The sequence below is a fragment of the Trachypithecus francoisi genome, unplaced genomic scaffold, assembly GCF_009764315.1.
Source record: "Trachypithecus francoisi isolate TF-2019V2 unplaced genomic scaffold, Tfra_2.0 Lachesis_group2, whole genome shotgun sequence".
NCBI classification, from domain to species: Eukaryota; Metazoa; Chordata; class Mammalia; order Primates; family Cercopithecidae; genus Trachypithecus; species Trachypithecus francoisi.
Window position 1 is genome coordinate 16,519,865 of NW_022681465.1, and position 17,488 is coordinate 16,537,352.

Consider the following 17,488-nt stretch of genomic DNA (forward strand, 5'->3'; position numbering starts at 1 on the left):
TTCACGTTTAGCTTCATTTTCAATATATTAGTGCCTTCCTCTAAGCCACCTAAACTGAGAATTTCTCCCGAGATTTGACCCTGAGGTAGCCTTTCTAAAATGATACCTAAACGTTTTACCTTTACTTTCGTCCTAGAGTAACTGCACCACTGGAAATGGCATCAGAGTACATAGCAGTCACCTGCGCATTCACATTTAGAAATAGAAAACCTTTACGGCAAGCTATGGATGTGCTTTTTAACTTAGCCTGGATTTAATGCAAGTGCCCAGAGATATTCACTACCTCCTGTGCCATGATACATTCCATGAGCGACATTCAACTTTGCCCCTACATAAGCCTTCAAGCCCCCTTACGTAGGTCCCAGTGCCATGACATGGTGAGTTACTCAGAAAGTTAAACTAAGTTTGGGACACACAAGTCATTCCCGATTCCTCACATTACTCTGACAACCATAAATCATTTAAAGCTGAGGCGATGAAGCAACTGTCAAGCAGCAGTGCAAGTCCCAGGGTCCAGCAGACACAGGACTTACCTTGTGAAAACATAACCTTTCAATACTATTCAAAAATGACATCTGAAAACTCATATGATTCTAACTTTTATTATTAGGTCAGAACCAATGAAGTAGCAGCAAAAGGGTCTCTCCTATGATCTGGCTTTCACTGGTCCTCACGGCAAGGAGGAAACTTGGGCAGGAGATGATCACTCAATCCCAGCAGACTCTCAGAACCTCACTTGGACCCGAAAGTGCATCTGCTTGGTGGCATTGTTCTTCATTCCTGTCTTCAGCATCCACTTTGATTTCATCCTTTGGACATACTGCATGTCTCGCTCTCGCATAAGAGCCACTCCTGTGATTGGAAGGCGGTTAAGAAATTAGGCAAAGGTCTGTTATTTGTGATCAGAGAAAATCCAACCTTGGCAGAGAATTCAAAAGGTTAGTTTAGGGTAACTGGGTTCTTGTATTTAAAACAGAGTTGCTAACTTGGGGTCTCTAAGCCATGGGCCTCAAGGGTCTCTGTGGACCCCAGAATTGCATACCAGAACTTTTGTATATATACATTTCTCTGGGATTAGCATATTTAGTTTTCATCATCTGGAAGAGTCTATAAGCCCAAAAGGTGAAACCCCATTAATCAGAAAGGCAGAAGCTATAAATCGAGTCAGACAATACTTCCTGATAAGAGTAAGATGAAGTCAAGTCTCTGCCAGATTCAAGCGGCCACACAGCTCACAAGTGGCCACAGTGAAGGAAACCACATATAAATACAGTGGCATTTCAAATGGATTTTAGTTGCCTAGAGCTTCCCAGGCCATCAGAAGGCAGCCCTCCTCTTATCTTCTCCACAGTCCTCTAGTTGGATAGATGTTTTCCCTGAAGATCTAAGGATAGAATCAGCTTTATCCAGCAAACACATCAGAATAGATGTAAAGAGTATCATATTGATGAGGTTTCAAAGCTCAACAATTGCAGTGGCATGCTTTACTCTTCTAACTTTTGCTAAATATTCTATGGGAAAATTACAAAAAAGGGGACTGATAGCTAACCTTGACTATGGGCATGCACTATATCAGACATGTATGACATTCAACCCACTCAACTCTAAAAGGTAGGTCTTATTACTATCGTCTCTGTTTTATAAATGAGGAAACAGAAGCTTCTATTAATTAAACTACTCATGCTTATCATATAAGAACCTCTAAGTACATCACATAAGTCACGTTTGACTCCACAGCTCAAGCTATTAACCACTAGGATACTGTCTGATTCCTCTGCATAACCTCCAGGATAATTTCAACCTTTGGTGATTACTAAATAATTATTTTTGTAACTATTATCTTCTGAAAAAGTTAATGGTATATAAAATTGCTGTGCCAGGAATATGAAATTTCTAAGTCATAGCACTTTGGGCTTATTGCCTTAAACATATCAAGTGGTAATGGAAGTCCCTGGAGCCAAGAGGTTAAGTTTCCCCCAGAGAGGATCCACAAGGACAACATAAATGGGAACAACTTTCCCCAGACCCCTGCTAGGAATACAAGTTCTTAGACTGGTCTGTAGTTGTAAAGATCAATGTACCTGTGCTGCCAGTCCATCCCAGGGCTCTGTACTGCTGAAGTACTCGGCCCACGGCCTTCCGATTTTTGGCAACTGCCACAGCTCTGGACAAGCCAAATCGCTGTTTGTAGTATCTCATCAAGGAGCGATGACCCACTCTGGCACCTGTTTTTCAAAAGAGCAATACTGAAACACTGAGTTGGATAGTTTTTTCAAGGCAGAGCTATAAAGCAAGGGCTTTCCAAATCAGATCTTTTAGTATATGTAGATGGAAAATCGATGTACCAGAAGAAACAGTTGTTCTACCTACTAAAGAAAGATGAAGCAGCATGTAAAATAAAAAAGTGAAAGAAAGAAAGCATGCCAGAAAAAGAAAACCAAACAACAGATTTTTTAAAAAGAGAATGGCAAGTCACTGTTAAGTGAAAAACTTAGCATTGTGTACTTACTTGCATACAATCCCCCAAAATACACATAGAAACCCCTACTAATACAGATAGTAGGGCCCTAGGAGATAAGAGATTTTTAGCATTTTATATATATAAATAAATAAAAATTATACAGACATATGGGAAGAAGATTAAGCACAGAGAGCAGTTCTGATGTTTGGGTCTACAAGCCACAGTTAGGATCTAAAATACAAATCAATCCACCTTTCCTTTGCTTAAATTCTCTATTGTAGTGATTCTCCAATGGGGATTTTACCCAGCAAGGGACATTTGGCACTGATTGAAGACATTTTTGGTTGTTACAGCTACAGGTTACTACTGGCACCTAGAGGGTAGAAGCCAGAGATGCTATTAAACATCTTTAAATGCACAGGACAGTCCCCATAACAAAAAATTATCTAGTCCAAAATGTCAATAGTGCCAAGGCTGAGTAACCCTGACCTACTGCTTCCTAAATGATGGAAATCACCTGGTGAATTTGAATTTTAAAAGATGATTAAGCTGAATGCTGTCTATAGCTTTTGCTTATTTAGTAGGATCTGGTAAAACTATGTGAGTCAATCATGCTTTCAGAAATGAATTTCTAAATTTAATTTTCAAAGTATGCTCATGTCATTACAACATATGATTGTATATCTCATTATCTCATAGGCCCACTAACTTGTAACAGAGTGAGAAAAAAGAAAACAGACTCTGCATATTTCAAATAAAAAAACTATGGGACAAAGGTATTGGCCACCAGTTGGAAATTCTGTAGCTGGAATAATAAAAACCCGAGGTAAGTAAAGATATCTACTGGAAGAACAATTCTCAAGCCTGTAATCCCAGCACTTTGGAGGCCGAGACGGGCGGATCACGAGGTCAGGAGATCGAGACCATCCTGGCTAACACGGTGAAACCCCGTCTCGACTAAAAAATCAAAAAAATTAGCCGGGCGAGGTGGCGGGCGCCTGTAGTCCCAGTTACTCGGGAGGCTGAGGCAGGAGAATGGCGTGAACCTGGGAGGCGGAGCTGCAGTGAGCTGAGATCCGGCCACTGCACTCCAGCCTGGGCGGCAGAGCCAGACTCTGTCTCAAAAAAAAAAAAAAAAAAAAAAAGAGTGAGGCACATCTGATATATTAATCTAGGGGGTGGCAAACTGCAGCCAGAGAACCAAATCTTGCCAATCACCTGTTTTAGTTCGTTTTACTGCCACACAGCCATGCTCAACTGTGTAGGTATCATCTCTCGCTGCTTTGGTGCTTGCTACAACAGCAGAGGTGGGAAGCTGCTGCAGAGACAGAATGGCACACAAAGCCTTAACGATCACCTCTGGCCCTTTTTAGGGAAAATGTCCCAATCCCTGTGTCATACGTTCAGGGGAGATGACCTGAAGGGGGCTGGGTTTAGAGATGACTAATTCCAGGCTCCCTTATAGCAGTGCCTCTCCAAAGGTGGTCCCTAGGCCAGTGTCATCAGCATTACCTGAAAGCTTACTAAATACACGCTATCCTTTCACAAGAATATTAATTAGGACCAAAGCAATCAAATATCTTCCCAGACAGACATAACCATGCAGATATTTAACAACAGCATATACATAAGGCACGATAAAAGCCATTTCCACTGAAAATGAATAAAGGATATTTGGCTAGGTAGAACCCCGTGTACAGTTTCCAGGAAAGGTTTATATTTACTTATGTAAAGCCATTGCTTTCAGAATCTTTTGTGTAAAAAGACCATGAACCAGATACTATAAATATTGTGGAAGTCTGTATTTGCTTTTAGGATCCAGACTTTTAATTTGCATAAGAAAATTATTTTGGTTGTTTTAAGTCCCTATACCTGCCAAAACAACTGGAAAATAATTTGTTTGCTACACAGATATGCAAAAGTAGTTACTTTCAGTTGCTTGTTTTGTTATCATACTCAAGAGATGACAAAAAGAACCTTTCGATTCAAAGACATGGTCTTTGGATACCAGTGTGGATAAAAACATTTTCCCTGAACCTGAATGTTTTGACAGCGTAACAGTTAACAAAGCTCTTAGACCACAAGAAATCAGTGAGATGTAGTTGACAGATACAACCACAAGCTTAAATGGAGGGTCTACAGGAAATTCCAGCATTGTTTGCTGTGATGTTCTATTTATAACGTTAGGTCTGGACACTCCAGGTTTGCAAGGTGATAATGTTGGTCATTAATACATAAGAATTCAATATATTTATATTCTTAAGCAACATGTGGAAATACATCCTACAGAAGGTTGGCCTTTTAAAGCGTCCTTGAAATGGCTTCATTACTCAATGCCAAGGTTTCCAACAGTTGGTAAGAAGGAACTGAAAACAGCATTCAGAGCTACCCCTGCCCTATGCCAATGACAGTAACCACCTGATATTAGCACCAAGTATGATGGGCTAAGGACAGCTACACTTGAAGGCCCTCATCAAGGAAAAATATTTTCTAGAACACAGTGTGACTGCCCAATAAATAAGGGATTGGTTATGTCTAACCAATCCCTTGGTTAAGTCATGGTGAAGCATGCAACCTGTCCATCTAGCTTTTGACACAGCAGTAACCACTTATGGACTGTCCACTCCTTTTTTGCTTTTTTTGTTTTTTGGAGACAGGGTGTTGTTCTATCACCCAGGCTGGAGTGCAGTAGCGTGATCATGACTCACTGCAGCCTTGACTCTTGACTTTCTGGGCTCAAGTGATCCTCCTGCCTTAGCTGAGACTATAGGCACACACCGTCACACCAGGCTAATGTTCACTCCTTCTTAACAAACAGCCTTACAATTTCTGACATCCAATTGAATGGGCCTTTCATACCAACTTACTCCATAAGAGCTGAAGAGCAACGAAGGAAACCCAAAAAAAAAAAACCTTCAAGACCACAATCTTCCAAATAAATGCTCACAGTGCCCTCTAGTGGCTACTTTTTGTCATTGGCTTTGAGATAGCCTGCTTGATTTTACTGAAGTCCAATCTGAGCAGCTAGATTTAGTGCCCAGCAGCAGGGGAGAGACTCTTGTTACCCGGTAAATGGACAGGAGATGAGTTCAGGAAGGCTCCCCAGAGGGTTGAATCTAAATAAGATGAATCTTACAAGAAAAGTAGGAATAACAGGCACCACACATGCAAATGCCCAGAGGAAGAAAACTCTATGTGGGTGGATAGAGGAATAGCACTACACACCTGAGGGACCAGTAGCGAGAGAAACTCAAAGTTACCCTAAAGGCAATGGCTCCCAGGGGAGGAACTACAGAGGGTCAAGAAAATCTACTGGTGTTTTAGAAAGAATGTTTTGGTGGTCATGTGGAAAGCAGATAAGAGATGACCAGACAGGACGAATGGTGACACAGACAAATGAACACAAAAAAATACTCAAAAGACATTTAGGAGTTACTAAGCCATCTGGATATGGGAGAGGAAGATCTCTCTAAGATCTTTCTAAGGCTAGCCAAAGCCAAAAATGGGCTTGGCTTTGGCAGTCAAAATGGGTATCTTTTTAGATACCTTAAAAAACTCAATCACCCAAGACAAAGCTGAGGATTCTTTATTTTTTATAAGTTTCAAAAATTTAAAGTCTAGATGAAAACTTCTCTGAAACATCCTAGATTTCTTAAATAGATATGCTCATGTTATGCTAAGTTTTGTACTATGTTGCGCTAAAGTAGCTGCTGAATGAAGCACACACTACGGCTGATCCTACTACGTGGTAGACACTGCCGTACTAGGATTGTCTTATTCAATGTATTTAAGGTCTATGGTTATCTGATTCTACCGTTTAAGAAGCAGAAGCTAAGGAGACAACAAGGTAAACATCTAGTTCTGGAGAATAAGTTATTAAACATATTTCTGATGTTCTCTATGGGTACTGTCACCAGAGAAAGACTAGAAAAGGTTCTCTGGGATTTATGTTTTACCACTGTGTACTAGATAGGCCATGATAATATATTGCATTATAACCTTCTTATCACTGTAGAAAGAACTGTCATCTTCAAAATAGGTTCTGCCTGACCTTTCTTCCTATTGCCACACTCTAAAGCTGCTCTTGGCCTTACAAGGTTATCATTCTGAGCTACAGATAGCCATCTGTACCTAAGCAGTGACATTCTGTGTGGAAAGCCATAAGACAAGGCTGCTTCATTGCAGACCTCTCCACCAGCAGAGTGTGTTGTTCCTGCCTGCACCATTACTGCAAATCTCCCGAAGTAGTATACGGACATTGGAAAAAGGCTTTACTGATTAGGTATGTGATCCTGGTAAGTTACTCAGCCTCTCTAAACTTCATACGCAAAATGAAGATGCTGGAATCTAACTCAATGTTGGCCTATAAAGACAAATACATCTGCCTGAATGTGCTAACTGCTCAGTAAATACCAGATATTAAGATCTTATTATCATCTCTACCTTTCCATCCTCTTTCATTTCTCAAACACGTCTTCTGTAGCTTCTCCTATTCTTATCAGTTAATCACGATTCTTTCTTCCTACACAATAAACAACCACGTATGCTTCTCACATTCATGGTTATTCTTCATCTTTTCACACCTCATGGTGGATAAATTTCCACCATGAGTCAGATACACCCACACCAAACTACCATTTGGAAGTCTGAGCAACTAAAGGAAACAGGAATCAGTTCAAAGAATAACAGTAAGGTTACAATTAACAAGAGAAACCTAGACAGGACCAAAAAAAATAGATAAAGACAGAATAGGAAAAGTCTACATCTAAAAAAAAAAGAAAAGAAATGCCTGATCAAACATTCTGAGTCATAACCCAGAAATGAACAAAAACACTGATCAAATTTAAACAAAACAGCCAACTTAGAGCTGAGCAGCAACCTTCAGGGTTTACACTGTACGTGAGAACCCAAACATATACTTTAAGCTTTATGGTCTATTTCCCTCAGTATGGAAGGTAATTGACGGAGATATGCTTCTCCCTCAGTCCCACTGGCATTAAGTTATTTATTTTTGATAAATGCACTTACCAGAAGGCAGAATCAATTCCATGGTTTCATCATCATATTCCAAGTTCTTTTCTGAGGGCAACTCCTCAGTCTCACTGGGGTCCTCCCCGTCCTTGTGATCTGGGTAGCTACTCCTGCAACAGAGAAGTTGCACTAATAAATAGACTGATACCTCAAATGGAACTAAAAGACATAAACTTTATTTGCAAATGTGGCAAACTTCCTAAGCTACCTAAAAGGGAGAGGGGAGGAAGCAGCTGTAGGAACTACCAGCTAAAAGGTTTTGGGAGAAAACAACTCATTCGCATTTTGTCTGTAGTAGAAGACCTATAACAGAATTCTATTTGTTTTTCCCTAGAAAAGCTACCTAACAGAGAAGAAAAGAAGGAGAACGTACAGCTGTACATGCAGCTATACTCAATTTAACCATTATAAAAACAAGTTATAGCACAGTGCTGTCCAACAGAACTCTGTGACGACAGAAAATGTTCTATCAATATGTCTTTGTGTCTGATACAGTAACTGTAGTCACATGAGCTTTTCAGCACTGAACTTTGAAATGCAGGTAGTCTGACTGAAGAACTGAATGTTTAAATTTTTAACTAAACCTTCCATTTATTTAAATAGCTATATGGGTATACCTAGTAATTACTATATTGGACAGTGCAGGTCCAGAAGAATCTCCATATTCCTAAAAATGTTGACAAATGCTAGTCATAGATACATATGAAAAATAATAGGAAAAGTGTACATTAACTTATTAACAGTAAACCACACAACCTAATAAGAAAATAGACAAATACTTGATCAGATACCTCACAAAAAGATATCCAAATGGCCAATGAATACATAAAAAGGCTCTTGATTGCACTAATCATCATCAGGGAGATGCAAATTAAAGCCACTACACACCCACTAAAGTTGCTAAAATGAAAAACTCTCCCTCACTACAAGTGGAAGTATAGAAAACCACTTTGGAAAACAATTTGACAGTATTTTCTAAAACTGAACATATGTATATCCTCTGGCCCAACTCCTACATATACAAACAAAAGATAACCTATAAACATTTGCCAAAGACACACTAGAATGATGTGGCAGCATTGCTTGTAATAGCCCCAAACTAGAAACCACTCAAATGTGTATCAGCCTTAGACTAGATGTTGTGGAGCACTGAACAGAACACTCTGTAACAATAAGGACTCTCTCCAACTATATAAAATAGTATGGATGGGTCTCCCAAACAGAAAGTTGAGCAAAAGAAGTCAGACCCAAGAGTACATTCTTTGTGATTCCATTTACATATAAAGTACAAAAACAGGCAAAATCAATCTATGCAGCTATAAGTCAGAATAGTAGCTACTCCTGGAGAAAGGAGGGGTAGTTTCTGGAAGGACACACAAGGGAAATGTCAGGGGATTATTAACATGCTGTTTGTTGATCTAGGTACTAGTTATATTTAAACTTTCACTAAACATGATATCACAAGTACAGTCATCCCTTGGTATCCATGGGGGATTGGTTCCAGGATACTAAAATTTGCAGATGTTTGAGTCCCTGATATAAAATGGTATAACATTTGCATATAACCTAAATCATTGCATACTTTAAATCATCTCTATATTACTTATAATACCTAAAACATTGTAAATGCTATGTAAATAGTTGTTACACAGTACTGTTTAGGGAATAATAACAAGAAAAATAAGTCTGTGGATGTTAGTATGGACAAAATTTTTTTTGAACACTATAGTTTGGATGCACAGATGGAGAACCTATGACTAAGAGGGCCAGTTGTATACATATATGTACTTTTCTGTAAGTTTATTCTTCAATAAAAAGTTTCAGGTCCAAAAGAAGTAAACAAGTTACCTTGTGAAGGGGAGTGAAATTATAGGTAATTTGTCATTTTTTAGCTGAGTGAATCCACGTAAAATGCTTATTAGAACAGTGTCTGGCAGGTAAGCACTCCATAAACACCAGCTTTGTATGTAAAAGCTTTCTATTTTCCAAGTTTTCTTTACTAAGCATTATCACCTTCCCCCAACCCCCAACCCCAGAGACAGGGTCTCACCATGTCACCGAGGCTGACCTGAAACTCCTGGCTTCTGGTGATCCTCTTACCTCAGCCTCCTGAGCAGCTGGGATTACAGGCTCATGCCACTACACTTGGCTAACTTTTATTTTTTTAAGGAAAACAAATCATTTAATATTCATTTTTAGGAAGAAAGGCTCACATAATTTCTCATATCTAGGCACCAACAGAATAAAACTGTAAATGGAATGAAAAATACATCATTTGGACTAAGGGAGAACCAGTTCCATCAGTTACATATTTTAATTCAAACTAATGGTTTAAGCAACACCCAGTAAAGAACAACAATAACAACAACAAAAGGCTAGGGCTTGAAGCTTAGAGTCTAGAAGGAGGAGACAATAAACAAATAATATACAATACACACAATGGCAGTAGGGGATATAAGGAAAAATAAAACAGGATCAAAAGGATTGGGTAGGTGTTATTTTACGGAAGGTGGTCAAAAAAGGCCACACTGAGAAGGTGAAATTTATGTCAATGCCTGGCAAGAAGTGAGGGACAAGTCAAGTGAATATCTGAGCGAATACTATAAACAAATACAGCAGCAGATGCAAAGGTCCTGAGAAACACACTTGATGCATTAGACAAAGAGTTAGGAATTCAGAGAGCAACTAATACAACACAACAGAACCACAGAGGCTCCAGATCAGGCGCAGGGCCTTGCAGGACATTATACTTTGGCTTTTACTCTGAGCAAGATAGGTAGTCTTTGAAAGAATCTGAACAGAGTTTGACCTCACTTAGTGTTTTAAAAGAATCCCCCTAGTTACAGTTTTGAGAATAGAACGTGGCGGGTAGTAAGAATGTAAGCAGGAGGCTACTGTAGGAAGTCAGGCAAAAGATGATGGTGCCCTGGACCTGGGTAGGAGCAGTAGAAGTAGTAAGAAGCAGTCAGCCTCTGAAGATAGATAGTGCAAAAGTAGTTAAAGCAGGATTTGGTGATAGATTCTAAAGTAAACATGAAAGAAAACAGAAGAATAAAGGAAGACTACATGGCATATGGCTTAAGTAATTAGAAGGACAGAGATGCCATTTACTTACAGGGAGCAGATTAGGATGCATAGCAGGAGTTGATTTTGGACAAGTTAACGATCCCTTTTAGACACAAGTAGAAATATGAAGGAGGTAGCTGGATATCTTTAGTCTATAGCTAAGGGGAAGGCTATACTAGAGATATAAATGTGGGGGTCACGGGCCTGCAGAAGATACTGAAATCTGTGAAACTGGGTAGGATCCTGAATATAACCACAGGATGACAGACCGAGTGCTGGGCATTCCAAGCCTACTGCTGATGGCAGCCGCTTGACTCTATCCATGGTATTTGCTTTGACCACTCTGATGACAACATCAGTCAAAAGGTTATAAACATTGGTGTCTAAAACGAAACTTGAGAGGGATAAATACTGAAAGAGGATGCTTCCCACCACCAGCAGAATTCATTGTCTTCTCTACTGCCATAGCCTCTAATCCTCCCCTCTACCTCCTCCCAGTCATGTCCACCAACTGCAAGTCTCCAGCTGCAAAATGAGAAATCAGGAAGAAAATGCAAAAGCAAGACTTAAAAGACTGAGACTTTTCTGAACATTGTATCACTTGGACTATGCATGCCTGGCATGGTGATTAAACACATCTGCTTATCTCCTGTACTAGCTCACAGGAATTTTGACAACTAGTTGTTCACAAGTACTTAACATACATTTGCTAAATGACATACAAATTATTCAAGATTCTAGTTAGGGCCAGGCATGGTATCTCACACGTATAATCCCAGGCTAAGGCGGGTAGATCACTTGGGCCCAGGAATTCAAGACCAGCCTGGGTAACATGGCGAAACCCCATCTCTACAAAAAATACAAAAATTAGCAGGGTATAGTGGTGCACACTAGCTGCTGGGGAGGCTGTGGTGGGAGGATCACCTGAGCCTAGGGCAGCTGAGGCTGCAGTAGACTGTGATCGTGCCACTGTCCTGCAGCCTGGGTGACAGAAAAAAATCTTTCTCAGAAAAAAAAAAAAAGAGATTCTAGTTAGGGGTGAACCACCAATGGGATAATCTCACCATCAGATGCCTGGTTTGGGCCTGGTTTAGCAACTGTCTCAACTCCTTCAGGAGACAGCTGGTGATCAAGGACTCTCCAGGAACCCAATACGTGAAACCTAATTTCTGTACCTCTGTTCAAGGAGCAAAACTGAGCTCTTGATGATTTAACCAGAACAAAAACAAAAACAAGTCAAACCTCAGTTTGGGTCTAAGGTCTTCTCTTTACTAGATGTGTTAAACTCTGTGAAACTGAGTTTCTCAACTAAAAGAAAGAATTACCTAATACAGAGGTGTTATAAGTGTTATTAAGATTACGTTGTACAGTGCCAAACACATATCCAGCACTGGCACACATAATATCAATGCAAAGCAAATATAACTTCACTTCACTTCATATTACAAATTATGCTTACCTAAAATCATAGAAGTCTGCAAATTCCAAAGCAGCACCGCCATCTGTGAAGAGCTTACAGTGGCTTTTGTCATTCATATGCGCCTGTACAGCTTCTGTGGAGTAGAAGGACTTCCCTTTCTCATTGCACCACAAGCAAATCTTTCCAACACCAACTTTCTCTCCTAGAAAAACAATTTAAGGAAAAAATATGAAAAAAGCTTTTTGCAACCAATTAAATCTCACTATTTGTCACAACTCAAAAATCATTCACAAAATAAGCAAGCAATTATATCAAAGATTAATGAAAAATGCAAAACTAATGTTCCCTTGAGACCAGTCCCCCAATAATGTGATTATTTCCTCATTAAAAGAAAAACTATTGTACTTACCCAAGTATTTAATCAGTCCCTTAATATCTGAAAGATATTCTATATCAGGAATAAAGAAACTGTGGACTTTGGTCATATGAGCCACATTCTTCATGAGCGAGCTGGAATGATGGGAACAAAATAAGCAGTCCCTAATAGGGATGGCACCAAGGGGTGGGCCTTCCTCAGCCTCTTCCTCCCCTGCATCCTGCTCCACAGCATCGTCCATTGCTTCAGTATCCTCACATTCCAATTCTTCATCAGAATCAATATCTTCCCAATCTGCAAGCCAGAATTTTGAAATACTAAGTTTAAGAAAAGTAATAGCAAGCAAAGATATCACAAAAATTCACATGAGGTGATACAGTCCTATATTTGAAGAAACAGCTGTACCCCCAACTCCCAAGGACAACTCCTCTTTCAAGATCTCAATTTTAGCTATTTGTTTACCAGACTCATCTGAATGGCTGTGAAATTCCTTAGTCTTTCTTTTCCAGGAAATAGGAGTCTTCTGTTTCTTTCCTATGCCTTACAGCACCTAGCTCAGTGCTGAACATAGTTAGGGAGTCTCCTATCTGGGTGAATATATATATATATATATATTTGTGTGTGTGTGTGTGTGAGACGGAGTCTTGCTCTGTCGCCCAGGCTGGAGTGTAGTGGCTCGATCTCGGCTCACTGCAAGCTCCGCCTCCCAGGTTCACGCCATTCTCCTGCCTCAGCCTCAGGAGTAGCTGGCACTACAGGCGCCCGCCACCATGCCTGGCTAATTTTTTGTATTTTTAGTAGACATGGTGTTTCACCATAGCTTGATCTCCTGACCTCGTGATCCGTCTGCCTCGGCCTCCCAAAATGCTGGGATTACAGGCGTGAGCTCTGGTTGCATATTTTGTAAACTGCGAAAACAATGCCTCTATCTACTATTTCACAAAAGTACTATGGGGTGTGTGTATGTGCTGGTGGGGTGCTCTATGAACAGCTACGGTTTGAATGCATGTTTCCCTCCCAAAATTCAAATATTGAAACTTAATCATCAATGAAATGGCATTAAGAGGTGGGGCCTTTAGAAGTTGATTAAGTTAGGCGAGCACTAATCCCGAATGAATGGATTAGTGCCAGGGAACTAGCCCGTTTTTGCCTTCTGCTTCTTCCACATGATACCATGAGAAAACTTCATCTATGGACAGGCCCTCACCAGACACTGACTCTGCCAGCACCTTGATTTTGGACTTCCCAATTTCCAGAACTTTGGGAAAATACATTTATGTTATTCATAAATTACCCAGTCTCTGGTACTTCCTTATAGCAGAGCGAACAGACTAAGACATGAACACCTACACCAGCACTGTTAATAGGATGTGGGATGAGGGAAGGAAGGAATAAATAACTCATAAAGTCAAAGAGGTGAGGCTGCTGGCTCCAGCTCCACATTTCTGGCTGAGTTGATTTTGATCCCCTCATTCTGTTTTACTCAACTAAAGTAAGTGCAAAACCACCATAACTGGAAACCCACTGGAACAGCAAATAACACGGCGGCTGGTATGACGATAGCATGTCCTCCTGTGCATATGTTAAAAGTTTCCTCATCCAAAACAGAGAAGGCGTCAATTCATTCTCCAAATATGTATTAGGCACTTCTTTTTCCAGACAAGGTTTTAGGCCTTCCAGAATGAACTGAGTAAACTAAATAGCCAAATCTGCTGGCCAGATAAGGCACTTCAGAAAGCGTCTAAACCACCTTCCCTCATCATTTTTACTTAAAAGCTCTCAAACACACATACACACACAGGCATCTCGAATATAAATCTGAAAACTTAAGGGGGGCCAAGTTCCTCTTTACCCTCCCCGCCCAGACAGGGCCATCACCGTCTCCATCCAGGTCCTCTTCCTCCTCCTCACTGTCCTCCTCCTGATGCTTTGCCAACTTCTTCGCCTGCTGTTCAAACCACTGGAGCCGGGGTGGTTTCTCGCTCGGGTCTCGGTCGTGGGTCCCACGGCCACCAGTCCCCACGGCTACGGCACTCCTGGCCTCCTCTGCAGGCGCTGGGGGCGCCTTCTTGGGAGACATGGACGGCTGGGCCTTGATGGCCTGCTGGATGGCCGCGTTCATGGCATCCTTGTCCACACTGTCCACGCCCAGTCCTTTCTCCAAGTTCTTTTCATTCATCATCTCCACTTTCCGATTCACGGCCTGCACGGCCTTCTTCTCCAGCTCAACGTGCCGCCGGGACTTGAGGTGGTTCTCGTAGGCGTTGAAAGAGGCAAACTTCTTACTACAAACGGTACAGTAGGTGGCCGAGCCCTTGCTCTCCTCCTCCGCTACGGCCCGCTGCGCCCGCACTCGCTCCTGGAAGCCCTCGGCGGTCACTGGGGCCATGCTGGCCACCTTACGCCGCAGGTTGTAGCGGTGCCAGTCCGTCTTATAGTGCGCCCGCTGCATGTCCGCGTCGCGGAACGCCACCCGGCAAGTTATGCATGTGTACGTCGCCATTGCCAGGCGAGAAATAAGAGCCGACCACGCCAAACACCTGGTGATCAGCGCCCTGGCCCCACACGACCCTCAGACCTTAACCCGCCTCAGCGGCCTGGAAGAGCCACTCGACACGCCGACTTCCTGATTGTCACTGAGGAAACTTCCGGCACACGTCGGAAGTTATTCACAACTGGACAGGAAACCCGCCTCTCAGGCTGTGGCCACGCCCCCGCCGCCGTGAGATCCGGGAAGCCTAGGGAACGCAGTGACTGAACCGGACCTGGGTCCCCTCAGTCAGCCCGAGTTGGGTGTTGCTTGAGGGAGGTCGCGCCCTCCTAGTTACCTTCCCTGGTGGTTGTGCCGCTCAGTGTGACGCGGTCAAGTAGACGACTACGCGAGAATGGGGGAGTGGGGCGCCCGAGGCTGCTCCCCGGCCCTGGGAAGCCCCCGATTAATGAATGGTCGGGTCAGCGACGCGAGGGTCGGGGTTTCCCTGAGGACCGCGCGCTACATCCGCGGAGCCGGGTGAATGGATGTCGCGAAGGCCAGGGCTGCCCCTTAACCCTCGGGGCCGACCTCGGAGCCCTCGCCGGCGGCTGGACCGCTTCCCCGGGAAACCGGAGAGGCCGGGCCGGGGGCTCGGCCTTTCTGAGGCGGCCCTTCGGGCGGAGGACACCGGCGAAACTTGAGTGTACAGAGTGCCGGAGAGGAGCTCCCTTGTAGACACACAGTCCGAGCCACCTAGGTAATTCTAATAGTAGCCACATTTTTAAAGAGTAAAGAGAAATCGGTGAAACTGCTTTTCATGATGTATTTAATTTAGCCATCCTGTCATTTCAGCATGTAATCAGTCTAAAAGAATTAACGAGATCTTTTACGCTTTGTGGTTAGTTCTAAGTCTTGGAAGTCCAGTGTGTGTTTTAGAGTTAACAGCCCATCTCAATTTGGACTAGCCCCGTGTCAGGTGCCCAGTTGGCTGTGTAGCCTCATGTGTATCGGACAGCAAAGTTCTGTATCCCAGCACTTTGGGAGGCCGAGACGGGCGGATCACGAGGTCAGGAGATGGAGACCATCCTGGCTAACACGGTGAAACCCCGTCTCTACTAAAAAAATACAAAAAACTAGCCGGGCGTGGTGGCGGGCGCCTGTAGTCCTAGCTACTAGGGAGGCTGAGGCAGGAGAATGGCGTAAACCTGGGAGGCGGAGCTTGCAGTGAGCTGAGATCCAGCCACTGCACTCCAGCCTGGGCAACAGAGCGAGACTCCGTCTCAAAAAAAAAAAAAAAGAAGAAGAAGAAAAGAACTTCAGGCCAGGCGCGGTGACTCACGTCTGTAATCCCAGCACTTTGGGAGGCCTAGGCAGGCAGATCATCTGAGGTCAGGGGTTCAAGACCAGCCTGGCCAACATGGCGAAACCCAGTCTCAGCTAAAAAAATAGAAAAATTAGTCCCGGCGCAGTGGTGCAGACCTGTAATCCCAGCTACTTGGGAGGTTGAGGCAGGAGAATCTCTTGAGCCCGGGGAGGGGGGCGGAGGTTGTGGTGAACCGAGATCGCGCCACTGCACTGCAGCCTGGGCGACAGAGCAAGATTCCGTCTTAAAATAAAAAGAAAACATGAACTTCAAATGCTTGGGGAAGTTATAGATTTCATCCACACAGCCTGGTTGAACCCTTGTCAGCCTTGTTACAGAATCGAATGTTGCATGCTCAGAATCCAAGCTACTAATAGAAAATCAAAAGAAGATGGCGCTTTAAAAAACCTTCCAGTGGCTTCCCTTAACTCAATCAAATTCAAACACCTTACTTTTTATTCTGCAAGGCTCTGCCCCTCCCTCTGATGTCCTGCCACACCCCCTTCTCTACCCTGCTCACCCTACTTGAGTCGCAATGACACATTTGATGTTCTTCTAACAATCACTTTAGTTGGTACTAAGTCAAAAAACCATTACTCTTCCGCTTGGAACATCCTTTTGCTGGCTTGCTCCCTTATTTTTTGGATCTCTGCCCAAATGCCTTTGTAAGAGAGGCTTATCCAAATCCACTTACCAAAAATAGTGCCTACCTTCCTGAGTCCTTACCAGGCATAACTTTTCTCTAGCACTGTATTAGTTATCTACTACTCTGTATTAAATTACCCGCAAATTTAGCATCAAGCTTTATTTCAGTTTCTGTATGTCAGGCATTTGAATAACTTAGCTGGGTGGTTCTAAGATCTGCTAAGAGGTTGCAGTGAACATGCTGTCCAGGGCTAAAGTCATCTGAAAGTCTGACTGTATTTGACTGTGGCTGGAGAATCTCCCTTAAAGATGGATCATTTACATAGCCGATAGCAAGAGGTTTTGGTTCCTTGACAAGTAGGCTTCTCCATAGGGCTGCTTGAGTGCAACGGAGAGCCACATGAAATTCATGAATTTCTGTCATAACCTAGCCTTGGAAGTCACACATAGTCGTTTCCACAATGTGTTGTTACTTATGCAGGTCAGCCCTATTTAATGTGAGAAGGGTTTACATAAGGGCATGAATACCAGGAAGTGGGAAGCAGGGGGCAGGGTGATTTTAGGTGATCACTGGGAGATCAGCTGCCACTAGCATTTGTTGTTTGTCACTGATTTCCCAAGCTTAGCACTGGAAGTCCTGCATCCCGGGAAAC

At 42.6% G+C, this 17,488-nt stretch overlaps 1 protein-coding gene across 1 annotated transcript; it reads right to left on the reverse strand.

Moving 5' to 3' along the window:
* Window positions 1–586: 586 nt before the first annotated feature.
* ZNF622 (zinc finger protein 622) lies at window positions 587–15,775 on the reverse strand. Its single transcript, XM_033178827.1, has 6 exons — window positions 14,233–15,775; window positions 12,388–12,648; window positions 12,018–12,180; window positions 7,490–7,602; window positions 2,082–2,225; window positions 587–852 (listed from the first exon to the last, which is right to left on the reverse strand). The coding sequence occupies exons 1-6, from the start codon at window positions 14,855–14,857 to the stop codon at window positions 725–727; spliced, it is 1,434 nt and encodes a 477-aa protein (XP_033034718.1). The 5' UTR covers window positions 14,858–15,775; the 3' UTR covers window positions 587–724.
* Between the last annotated feature and the right edge of the window lie 1,713 nt (window positions 15,776–17,488).